General features: G+C 49.3%; 1 protein-coding gene across 10 annotated transcripts in view; it reads left to right on the top strand.

Moving 5' to 3' along the window:
- ARNT2 (aryl hydrocarbon receptor nuclear translocator 2) overlaps positions 1-12,834 on the top strand; it is a 203,214-nt gene that overhangs the window by 153,471 nt on the left and 36,909 nt on the right. For all 10 annotated transcript variants that reach the window (XM_082448683.1, XM_082448677.1, XM_082448676.1 and 7 more), the window contains 3 exons: positions 1,714-1,848; positions 4,177-4,251; positions 11,406-11,557. In XM_082448683.1, coding sequence (XP_082304809.1) covers positions 1,714-1,848; positions 4,177-4,251; positions 11,406-11,557 — 362 coding nt within the window. The remainder of the gene's footprint in view (positions 1-1,713; positions 1,849-4,176; positions 4,252-11,405; positions 11,558-12,834) is intronic.

Genomic DNA, 12,834 nt, shown 5'->3' with positions numbered 1-12,834 from the left:
CACATAGGCACATAGATAGACACATAGGCACATAGATAGATATTGGGTTGGCCAAAACGTTCTTTCAGGTTTTTCGGAAAAACCCGAACGAACGTTTTGGCCAACCCGTTGCATAGACAGATATATCTTTTTCAGATTCTTTTCCATTATAGGTAATGACAAGATACTGAATATAGTTCCTGGTGCTACACAGTAGGACCTTGTTGTTTCACACCCCTGTTTAATCCCCTTGAATGTTGCCCCATGGTCTGCAGGATAAAGCACTCACTCATCTTACGACCCCACCTCCTCCCTCCCCTCTCTCATGCCCTGTTCCCAAACCACAGCATGCCCTTTCCACAAGCCCACCGTGCACTTCCCCACTGTTGCAGGTGTCCACAGGCTGTTCCTTCTGCCTGGCATTTCCTTGTTTCCCTTCTGCTCCTTTCACAACTCCTTCTCCTCTTGTTTACTTCCTATTTCCTCATCCTTCAAGATCCGGTGAAATGACTCCTTTATCTGCTTAGTCAAAATGAATCATCCCCTCCTCCCTACACGACTGGCGTTGGGTTTATACATCAGTTATGATTCTTCACTGTCTGTTTTCGTATAGTTAGTTGAGGGCAGTCCCCTTCCTTGCAAGCTCCTCAAGGGCAAAAAAATGTGTCTTTTTAATCTTTTGAGAATTAGATATGCTGAATAATGTATATGAAGTCCACTGGCTTCATGCCTGGCACACACAGTAGCCACTCAGTCTTTCTCCTTGTGGCATCGAGCGCCTTCTCCGTACTGATGAAGGGGCCATGATAGATGTAGTTCAGGGGGACACTGACCTTTCACATCCCTGGTTTCCTAGGTCTTACCATTTTCAGACAGGTGAATAAGCTATCCCATTCACATGTGATAAGCATTGGTTATTCCTTGCAAATGGGGAAGAAAGAATACTTGGGTAAATTCAGTTCACAAATATAGACTTTCCAAATATTTTGACCAGTTCCTTAGACTCATTTCCCATCCTTAGTAATGGGAAGGTGGGGGAAGGGAAGGGTATTAACATTTCTGAGCACCAGCTGTGTGCCAGGTGTTGTGCCAGGGTTTGACGTGCAGTGTCTCTCTGAACCTCACAATCACCCTATGAGGTTACAGCTTCCTAATTCCCAGGGACTGATAAGGAAACTGGGGCTCAGAAATGTAAAGAAAGTGGTCCACTCTTCGGGTTAGCCCAGGGTGTGGCCAAGGCAGTTTGAAACATTTTAGACTCATTGTACTCATGACCTGGAGGGATCTGTGAAATTAAATCCACATGGGGGACTTCCCTGGTGGCGTAGTGGTTAAGAATCTGCCTGCCAATGCAGGGGACACGGGTTCGAGCCCTGGTCCGGGAAGATCCCACATGCCGCGGAGCAACTAAGCCCACGCGCCACGACTACTGAACCTGCGCTCTAGAGCCCGCGAGCCACAACTGTTGAGCCCACATGCCACAACTACTGAAGCCCACGTGCCTAGAGCCCGTGCTCCGCAACAAGAGAAGCCACTGGAATAAGCCTGCGCACCACAACGAAGAGCAGCCCTGGTTCACTGCAACTAGAGAGCCCGTGCGCGGCAACGAAAACCCAACGCAGCCAAAAATAAACAAATAAATAAATTAATTAATTTTTTAAAAAATCCACATGGATTGTTCCCATTCTCTAACCCAGTCTCCATCACCACCTCCCTGTGGATTTCTCCATCCAGGTGACCAGCTCTCCTGTGTGCATGGACATGAGCGGGATGTCGGTGCCAACGGAATTCTTATCCCGGCATAACTCTGATGGGATCATCACATTTGTGGACCCAAGATGCATCAGTGTGATTGGCTACCAACCCCAGGTAGGTGGTTTTGAGCTCATGGCAGTCAGCTAGAGATTTAGTTTTACTTAAAATGCACCTACTTCATTTGTTTGAGATATTGTACATCACAATATAGGGAAACACAGGATAAAAATCCATCTCCCTACCTGGGTACAGTAATGTCCTTCCAAAGCAAAAAAGAACATTGTTTGCCACTTCAATGCTTAAAATTAACTCTCCATTTTTTGTCCTAACCATTTCGTTTAATCTAGCTGATCTTTCTCAAACTAGAGTTAAAATGCTCTATGAAAAAGAGGCTCTCTGATCAATTAAGTTTGATTAACACCAAACGGGAAATCTCCTTAGGAACTTTAAAAGTATATTAGTGTGAAAGACACTGAACAGTCTTAAAGATGTTCAGTTAATTTTGTCTAACTGCTTGTTTCTCAAATGTATTTGGAACCTCTTTTTACAGGGGGCACATTTTCAAGGCCTTTTTTTTAAAAAAAGTCTGTGAGAAACACAGAAGTCATGAGAAACACCAAAAGGCAGGAGAGATTGTTCCAAATTAAGATAAACCAAAGAGATAAAATAATAATATGCAATGTAAGAGCCTTAATTGGGTCCTCAGCCTGAAGACTTATAAAGGACATTTGGGAGGAAATGTTAATGTGTATGGAATAGTGGGTGATTTTATCAAATAATTATTGATTTTTTTTTAGGCATAATATGGTATATTATGGATTTGTGAGATGGTGTCATTTTTATGAGGTACATATTTCAGGGAGAAGTGTCATGATTTCTGCTAATTATTTTCAAATGAGTCAATAAAAAATTTTTAAATATATGTGTATATGAAAGATATTTCATTATATATTTTATGTTTCACTTATATATTTATGTTTACATATATATGAAAGAAAGAGAAAAATGCAAATATGGCAAAATATTGACAATTGATGAATCAAGCTAAACGACACACAGGTGTTTATCATACCACCCTTTCAACTTTTCTGTAGATTTAAAATTTCAAAATAAAAAGCATTTGAACAAAAAAGAAAGAAAAAAAAGGAACAAAGTTTGGGCTATGTTGATATGGGTATTTTAATTATATATATATTTTTTATAAATTTGTTTATTTTATTTATTTTATTTTTGGCTGCGTTGGGTCTTTGTTGCTGCATGCGGGCTTTCTCTAGTTGCGGCGAGTGGGGGCTACTCTTTGTTGCGGTGCGCGGGCTTATTGCGGTGGCTTCTTTTGTTGCAGAGCACAGGCTCTAGGCACATGGGCTTCAGAAGTTGTGGCACACAGGCTCAGTCGTTATGGCTCACGGACTTAGTTGCTCCGTGGCATGTGGGATCTTCCTGGACCAGGGCTCGAACCCATGTCCCCTGCATTGGCAGGCGGATTCTTAACCAGTGAGCCACCAGGGAAGCCCACATATATATTTTAGAACAGACCAAATTGAAATATTGGAACCATTCATATAATTCTATATCTCTAGGTTGATGCAAACTTCAGATTTTGGATTGGAATGATGGGGAAAATTAATCTATTTCCAAAATCACCATAACCTCTGATGGCCCTCTGTTTCCAGCCAGATCCATTTATCCACCGGCACCTTCCATGGGCATCTAGATGCTTTTTGGCACACAAATAAGACTTCCTTTCCACTGTCCGTGTCAGCTCCCACTGAGGCCATCTGCTGATTTAGGTTCTGATCGATGACTTAGTTTAAATCCTTTGCCATTTAAGGCACTTCCAACTGGACCACTTTCCTACAACGCATTTGCCTTTTGACGGTTTATCTTTTTATAGTTGGTTTCATTGCAAAACACTTTTGTTTGGGGTTAATGCTGGGTCCTTTGAATGAAACATAGAGGAGCAAAGGTAGGTAGTAAACAGGCTTTTAGCAAGTACAGTTATTTTATGATAACAGCATTTCTCCAGGCACGAGAGAGCTGCAGTTTCCCCATTTAAACAATTCCAGTTTTCATAGGCAACACATCTGTCCTCATGCTATCATTTGCGTTCTTTTTGTTTATTAAAATATGTTTATTACAGTTTGCCTGTGCAGTTTGCCTCTCCAAGGCAAACAAAAATAAAATTGCGTTTTGAAGCTGCTGCTCTAATGCCTTAGCAAAATTAGAAGTCGGTATTGAACATGCTGAAAGGACTGAGGATAGCGTCCCAGACGCCAGCTCCACGATTGCTCAAAGAGAAAATTTGCATCCACTTTTTTCCCCCTAATGATGGTGTGAGCTAAAGGGTTGAAGGGGGTGTATGTGAACACTCTTGTCTAACAGTGAGATATAAAAACATGAAACGTGGGATTGGAGATTATTAAAGCTTGTCTCTTTATTTAGGATCTTCTAGGAAAGGACATTTTGGAATTCTGCCACTCTGAGGATCAGAGCCATCTGCGGGAGAGCTTTCAGCAGGTACCCCCAGTGCTCATTTACAGCTGATGTAGAAGCCGGGTGCACACGGATGTAGTCCTTCGATGTGCCAGGCAGTCCAGCAGGGTCCCACTGAAGGCATCAGTCAGGGCCCCTGCCATGAAGGAGCTCGCACTCCAGCGGGGACGGCAGACCATCAGGAAGGAATTTCTGTTCATGGGAGAAGAGCAGAGGAGGGGGAGGTTGGCAGTGTGGGGAAGAGGCCAGAACAGTCTCCGAGGGGAGGCGACAATTGGGATGGGTCTTAAAAGGTGAGCAGAGAAGAAATGACATTCTAGACAGAGGGGCCAGCACCTGAGATGCAAAAGAGCGTGGCCTTTTGGGAGAGTTATGAGTAGTTCCTCACGGCTGGAGTGACACCGGCCGGCTTGTGGGGAGGAGGTGGGCAGTGGTCAAAGATGAGGCCGGTGAGGCCAAATTCTGAAGGGCCTCATGTGCCATTGCGAGGCGCTTAAATTCTCTCCTGAGTCATTTAAGTACGGATTCCCTTGAGGATTTGAAGTGGAGCAATGTTTTTGAAAAACGATTTTGGCAGCCCAGGTATGCAGAAGAGACAAGGGTACGAAATAACTGGAACAAAGGACAAATTGGCAGCCTGCTTCAGTTGCCCGGGTGAGAGATGGTGAGACCTGAAATGGGGTAGGAGCAGCAGAGGAGGCGGTTGTGGGGTCAGTGATGCTTTGGATAGAGACAGTGAAGGAGAGAGAAGGACTGAGGATGACCGTGAGGGTCTGAGAGGAAGGCCGCACTACTGACTGCATCCCGAGCATCATTATGATCAGCTACTGTTTATTGAGCACCTACTATGTGCCAGGCGCTATGGAAATCCCTTTCGCGCACACTGCTTTCCTGAACCTTCACGACAGTCACAGGAGATGGGCGTTATTATCTTCATGCTACAGGTGAGTCAAGTGAAGCTCAGTGAAGGAAGAGCACCTTAGGGTCACGTGGGCAGTCAGTGAGAGAACCAGGCTTCTCACTGAGGACCTGCCACCTCCTGAGCCCGGGTCCACCTGGGAGGAGAGAGAGAGAGCCAGTTTCTCAAAGGACTCCGGCGACTCGCTTCAGCCCCCGCAAAGAAAAGGACGGGCAGTGTTACAGCAGAGGGGCCTTTAAATGACTTTTTAAGAGGGAATAATAGTTCGTCATTCATCTGAGAGAATAAGTCCTTGACATTCTGCTTTACAAGTGTTTCAGAATGAGAGCCTCTGACAGCCAAGCTCTCCTATTAAAGGCCTGGATATGTCTGCACAAATAGACCTAGTGCTCCAATTACCCGCCGCCTGTGCACGCAGATCGCGTAACCCCTCCTGCGCCCTGCGCGCTCCGCTGTGTTCTTCCCAAACATCACCAGCTCCTTTTTTCTTTCCACCTGTCAGACTGCTTTGTCGTCCCTCTTCTGCCTGCGTCTCCAAGCCATGATGCCCTAGGGACCTTCTCTCCTTCTCTCTAATATCCCCCAGGCGATTTTTTTTTTCATTAAAAAAAATGTTACTGGAGTATAGTTGACTTATAATGTTGTGTTAGTTTCAGGTGTACAGCAAAGTGATTCAGTTATGCATATACATGTATCCATTCTTTTTCAGATTCTTTTCCTATATAGGTTATTACAGAATACTGAGTAGAGTTCCCTGTGCTATATAGTAAGTAGGTTCTTATTGGTTATCTATTTTATATACAGTAGTGTGTGTATGTTAATCCCAAGCTCCTAATTTATCCCTCCCCCCCAACAGTTTCCCCTTTAGTCACCATAAGTTTGTTTTCAAAATCTGTGAGTCTGTTTCTGTTTTGTAAATAGGACAGATACCATATGATATCACTCATCGGTGGAATCTAATTTTTTCCAATGATATAAGTGAACTTATTTACAAAACAGAAACAGACCCCCCAGGCGATTTTATCCACTGGATGACTTCAGTCCAGACCATCGCCTGCGGATATACAGGCACCTACCCCACCCTTGCACTCGAATGCCCATTTACCTTCAAACATAGAATGCTCGATTCTCTTCTCGCAGCCCACAGTCTCCCTTGCACCACTGTCTTTCTGGTTGCAAAGGCCAGAAACCAAGAAACAGTCTTCACTCCTCCCTTGATCTCCCTCCACACAGCCCATCGAGTGCTCCTGTTACACCTCAAGAGACACCCGTAACCCGCCCCCTTCTCCCTCTCTTTGCTCCTACTGACCTTGCCTAGGCCACCCGTCCGTATCTCTCATTTTGACTTTTGCAACAGCTTCCTGGCTGGTCTCCCTGCTTTTACTCTTGTCCCAGGCCAAACCATTCTGAAAACGTAAATTAGATTTTGCCACATCTTTACCTAAAAAGTGCCGATGGCTTTCCCGTGCACCTAGCAGCAGGTCCAAGCCCCTTACTCACCACGGCTGCAGGAACCTCGCCCTGCGTGTCTCATCCGCATGTGTTCACTACACATGGGCCACCCTGGCCTTCTTTTGGTTCCTTGAACACATTATGCTTTCTCCCACCTCAGGGCCTTTGCACGTGTCTCCTCTGACCCTCACTCTTCACGTGACCGACACCTATTATCTTTTAGGTTTTAACTCCTGTCACCTCAGAGACCCCATCAGTGACTACCCTAGCTGAGAAAGATCCCCTAACCTCCTTCTCAGTCCCTCGTTTTTCCTCCACAGCAACTATTCCAGTTTTCAGTTGTTTTCTTTGTCCATTGATTTCCTTTTTTTTTTTTTTTTTTTCTGTCTCCTCTACTAAAACATAAGCTTCCTGTGGGCACGCTCCACATCTGTGCTTTTCACCATCATCTCCGCCACTGGCTCTGGCGTTTGCATGTGGATGCTCTTAATAAAGTAGGCTAAATGGATCGCCACCCACAGCAGGTGACTTTCAGTTTGGAAAAAATGTGAAATCAGAATGGTTAAACATTCAATAAACACTGCTATAGTATATCTCTTATGCCATCTTTGCTAAATACGTGGAAATTATTATAAACTGCGTGGTCTAGCGTTGTCCTCTTTGGACTGGGTTGGCTTCATTTTCATATGGAAATGAAGCTCTAACAGTGATGGGACTCCCCCCCCCGCATCACTGTTGGTAACCAGCCAGACCCTTTGTCATACATTATCCTGTATGATGCTCAATCCTTCACAGTATATTATCATCCCCACGTTTTTGCAGTGGAAACCAGGGCTCAGAGAGGTTCAGTCACCTGCCCCGAGTCACACAGCAAGGCAATAACAGAGCTAGGGCTGGAGCCTGCCTCCTTCCAAAGCATCCATCCCCATCACCAAAGCCCCACACCGGCCTCACCATCTGACAGCACCCCTGAGATTTTAAAAGGAAAAGCAGGAATTTAACATCGATCCCACCCTGGTATCTGGCTTAAGTAACCCTCGCTCTGAGAGCAGCCACCTCATTCCTCAGGCAGGAGGCAAAGCCAAAGCAGCCACGCCCGAGAGCCGGCAGCCAGGGCAGGTCACAGGGCTCAGCGGGCAGCAGGCAGCAGCCACAGGGACATCCTGCAGAGCGCCAGGCCTAGGCCCCTCGCTTGTGTTCTTTGGGTTCTAGCCACCGGTGGTCGGAGTGAGGGACAGATGTTGATAAAGCGAAGTGGCTTGTTTTTGCAAAAGCACGGAGGAGACTATGTCAGTTCGGAGTCAGCCCTTGACTCCAGATTTAAACACAAGTATTTGAATGGCCCTGACGTGAAACCTTGGAGTGGGATCGAGTTTGTGAGGAATTTTGAGATTGGTTTGTGAGGTCGGCTGGGAATCCTGAGTTCGCTCTGGTGTCTGCTCTTGGATTCCCTCTCTGGATCCCAGTTGACCTAGAAGTCAGATGAAAGAGTGGAACCCAGTGAGATCTGAGACAGGTTCCTTCTTCTCTCTGCTCAGATGCCTTCAGTGGTGACGGTGGTAGTAGTGGTGGTGGTGATGAGTAAAGCTGTTTTCAGGAAGAGCTGGGCGAGGCTGGGTTTATGCCTGGCCTTTGTGATCTAGGACACTAGCATCGCACCTGAATAAGGCGCAGTTGAACATACCAGCCTGGTCTCCAGGCCTGGTCTGTGATACCCACACTGCCTTAACGTGCCTAGTCCCATCCCCCGTCGCACCTCAGGTCTCCCCGCCCCCAGGCATCTGCTCACGCTGCTCCTTCTGCCAGGAGAGCCCTCCCCAGAAGGCGCAGCGCGTTCACTTGCCAACATTTTACCCAAACCCATCTCCCTCCAGGAACCCTTTCTGGACCCTGAGAAAGGCCGTCTCCTCGACATGCTGGTAACCCGTGGCACCTGATCTTGCTCTCAGGTGGCCTCGGCCTGCAGCAGCTTGAAGCAGGGCTTCCAGTTCCCGGCCAGAGATTGAGGTCAGGTCGCGGCAGTGAGAGCACCAGATCCGAGCCGCTAGACCGGTGGCCAGTGACACGGCCCTGGCCCTTCAACTTTGCAGAAAAGAATCCCACAAAGGCAGAAAGTAGTGAAACAAGTAAAATGTTCATTAGGAGGAAAAAGAGTACGTGTGGATAGACACACGGGCGGGCTCAGAGAGAGAGTCACTTACATGGGGCATTTCTTCCCGTTTCTTTTGTCCAGTCGTCTTGCTTTGCCTGGTTCTGAGTCCGTACTTGATTTATCTCAGGGTTCTCCCGTGTGTGTGCGCATCTCTTAGCCGAGGTGGATTCTAGCGAAGAGGCCTACGGGTAGGTTGACATCACCTGCTATGGGTGGCTCCCCTTTCCTTTTTGACCTCCGAGGAGCCTTTCTGCACGTGTGTGGTCAGGAAGGTCTCCTTGACTTCGAGAATGAGGAATATGTGGTCTTTTTATCTCGTATCTGGGCAGGGCCAAGCTCTTCTCTCGCTCCTGCTATTTTGGAGTATCTGTCCACAGCGGGAAAACTCGAGCTGCTCAGCCTGGGGCCCATCTATCTCCTGCCTCAGTCTTATGTTTCTGTAGTGGTATTTGCTCTCTCTGAGTTACAGTTACCCATGCACCTGCCCTGCCTGTGCTAGGTGAGAAGCTCTTTGGGGACAAGTGTTCTGTCTCAGCTATAGCGATTCAAGAAAAGACAAGGGGCACAGGGTCAGGTAGACCTGGGATCCCATCCTGTCTCTGCCCCTCCTCAGTCATAAGGCTTTGGCAGGATAGTTAAGTTAACTCCTTTGAGGCTCAGTTTCCAGTTACACAAAATACTGCTGTGAGGACTGCGTGAGGTAACATGCACAAGATGCTTGTACGTCGGCCCCGAGGCGGGTGCAGGGCTGCGCTCCCTCCGTCAGCTCTTTAGCCACAGCTCCAAGGGCTGAGCTTGCACACAGGCCGTGCCTTGGGAGTGTTTGTTACATGGAGTTAAAAAATTTCACACCATCTCAGGCATCCTGGTTAGAGGAAATATGAAAAGTCTCCGTCCGCGAGCTTCTGAGTGTGGAAGACGTGGTCTCACGGCGGGGGCGCTGCCTGTGTCCCGTGTGCTTTGTGCAGACTCAGAGGAGTCCCCCAGAGGACCCCTCAGAATATTGACCTCAGGGGCACGTGGCCTTGACCTCTGGCCAGCTTCCTGTTGGGGCTGCAGGCCGGCTGGCAGGCACCCCCGAGCGCCCGGCCTGGCCTCGCCCCACGGCTTTGCTTCCTCACATGAAGTGTCAGGAAGGGTCTCCCCTCCTTGCGCTTTTGGTCTGGTTTCTCTATCACGTGGAATTTCCCACCAGGGAGCCCAGCACCCTCAGGTTTCATCTCATCCTGCTCCCCAGGGGTGGCACCGAAAGAGGATGGTCACCCCAGCTGCATCAGCCCAGGGCACGGGGCCACAGATGCATCAGGTCGGCTCAGGAAATGTGCTTCAGGTGCCTGCTCTGTGCCAGGCCCTGGGCTGAGGGTGGGGGAGACTCGGTGACCGAGGGGGTCCCTGCCCCCAGACTGGCTACTGACGTCCAACCTGGAATAAAGCACAAGTGCCTCGCCGACCCCTAGGACCAGGCCCCCATTCTCATCTCTGGTCACACTATGGTCCGCAGTCGGGCCGGCCGGCTGCCCAGCCCCTGGGGCCTTCCCGTCCCGAAGGCCAGGAGGGGGCGCTCCTGTCTGCCCTGCTTTGTCCTGGGTGCATGAGCACAGCCAGGCCCATCTGTGTCCTTTCTTCTCACGTTCCCGCTTCAGCCGAGAACTGCCCCTGAGAACTGCTGCCTTCTGCACCTGCGCCCGCCCGCCTCCGCATCTCCGGGTTTCTGTGTGTGATAGATCGTGTGTGTCTGCACAGAGCAGGAAAGCCAGCCGTGTGTCCGCTGAAACACACTTGTGGTTTGGAAGCAAGATCTTGGTTCCTGTCCCAGCTTTTCCACCAAAGTTGTCTGATCTTGGGCAACTTATTTTATTTCGGTGACACTCAGCATTATCCTCTGTAAATAGTAAAGCCCACCTCACCTAGTTCTTGTGAGGGTTTACATTTGGAAGTATTTTGGAAACCATACTGCAACATAAAAAGTAATCGTAGAGGGACTTCCCTGGCAGTCCAGTGGTTAAGACTCCACGTTTCCACTGCAGGGAGCACGGGTTCGATCCCTGGTCAGGGAACTAAGATCCTTCATGCCACACAGCACAGCCAAAAAAGAAGAAGAAGGGTAATAATAGATACATGCATACAAATAGATAATGCATAGAAATTAGTTATTTTGTTTTATCTCTCCCAGAGAGTATATTTAATCCAATCTACAATGTTAAACAGTTTAAGAATTTCTTAATGAGAGGTATGAATAAATAAACCTATGAATACAATGTCACGACATAGCTGAGTGTGAGAGCCTTACTTCATGGGAGCACTGGCACCAAACTCAGAGCACCCTGGCAGCCAAGGCAAAAAGGGAAACCCTCCAGCTTGTAGAGTTTTCATGATCTGATTTGTAAACGCTGAAACGTTCTGATATCAAATGGGCATTGACTAGTTGGTTTCTCACACAGTGGAGACAGAACAATCTAAATGCAGTGCCCTGCCTCACGGGGGAAGTGGACAGAGGGCTCCCGTCAGGTGACCGCTCTCTCCCACCCCCACCCTCCCTCTGTGCCTGTCTTTGGCTACGATGCTCCTGTCCTGAGCTCCCGCTGGCTGCCTCCCCCTCCTCTGTCTGGCACCATCCTTCCTCCCGCTGACTTCCTTCTCCAAATGTTTGCTCAGGTGGTGAAGCTGAAAGGCCAAGTGCTGTCGGTCATGTATCGATTCCGCACCAAGAACCGGGAGTGGGTGTTAATCCGCACCAGCAGCTTCACCTTCCAGAACCCCTATTCTGATGAGATCGAGTACATCATCTGCACCAACACCAATGTCAAGTAGGTACCTTCCCCTTCCGGGACCCCCTTCTCAATTCCCTCCTGAGGTGTGAGACCCCAGCGCTGAGCGATGACCCCCATATCCCTCCCTCTCCGTCAGCACAGTCGGTTCGAGGTGCTCTGGTTTCCCATGCTGTTTTCGCTGCAGAGCCCAGCAGGGCAGAGCTGGGGGCTTCCTCGTGCCTCCGCAGTGTGCCTGCCGCCTGGCTTGGTTTCGTGGTCCTGCTGAAGCCGGGGGCAGAGGAATGAGGCTGAGCCTCTTGGCAGCGCTAGGGTGTCGGGGCAGGCGGCGTGGGGGTGGGCGCCCTCGGGACACGTGGTTTCTCTTCTGCCTGATCACTGACGCAGTCCTCCCAAGATCTTCGCTGGCGTCACCACCGCTGCGTCCCACGCATGTTAACACACAGACCCGAGCTCCTGTCTTGGCCCCCCCGACTTCCCAGCCGTGTGACCTTGACTGGTGTGTCCCCTCATTCCTCACGTGTGGAAGGGGTGATAACACCTCCCTCTCAGGTTCCCGTGAGGATTAGATGAGGTCCGGCTCCTAGATACAGGAGGGTCATGCCTCCTCTCTGGACTTCCTCTCGAGGAAATAGAAGTCCAGAGAACCAACAGGAACAAAGGCAAAATGATGTTCAGGTGTGCAGGAGCACATGGAAGCTGTGCCCAGTGTGTGGGAGGAATTGCAGCCTTCCGGGGCATGAGATGAGCTGACTGGTGAAACTGTCACCGTGTCTCCCCGTACCGGTCAGTGCACTGCCGTCCTCCGCTTTCCCAGGTTCCACACTGAGTCCGTGGAGTCTCTTCCCACCCTGGCCACCTCCCCATCCTCATCTGCTAACAGCCCCCCTGGGCACTGATGCCTCTGGGCACTCACCGTGACCTCCTGGCCTCCCTCAGGGCTCTCTGTTGCCATAGCCCAGCTCCCTGGGTTTGGGGGTTCCCATCTGGGTCCCACAAAGCAGCCTCCTTTCCAGGCAGCACCCTCAATGTCTCAGCTTTGGCCCTGCTCCTGGGCCACAAGGCATAGAGCTTGACAGCTGGGTCCACACAAGATCGCTCAGAGGACAGGTGACCATGGTTTCTATCCCAGCTCCCACCTGGGCAAGTCACCTGCTCTTTTGAAGCCTCAGTTGCTCATCTGTAAAATGGGGAGAATAACAGAACCCCGCCGCCTCGGATCCTGCGCGTAGACGGTGTGTGTGAATCACCCTGGCAGAGTAGCAGCCCTGGGCGGTGGGGTCTGCAGCAGTCAGTACCAATGCTCTGGAGGCGGC

This window comes from Balaenoptera physalus (genome assembly GCF_965194825.1).
Source record: "Balaenoptera physalus genome assembly, chromosome: 2".
NCBI classification, from domain to species: Eukaryota; Metazoa; Chordata; class Mammalia; order Artiodactyla; family Balaenopteridae; genus Balaenoptera; species Balaenoptera physalus.
This window is presented reverse-complemented; position numbering and strand designations above follow the sequence as displayed.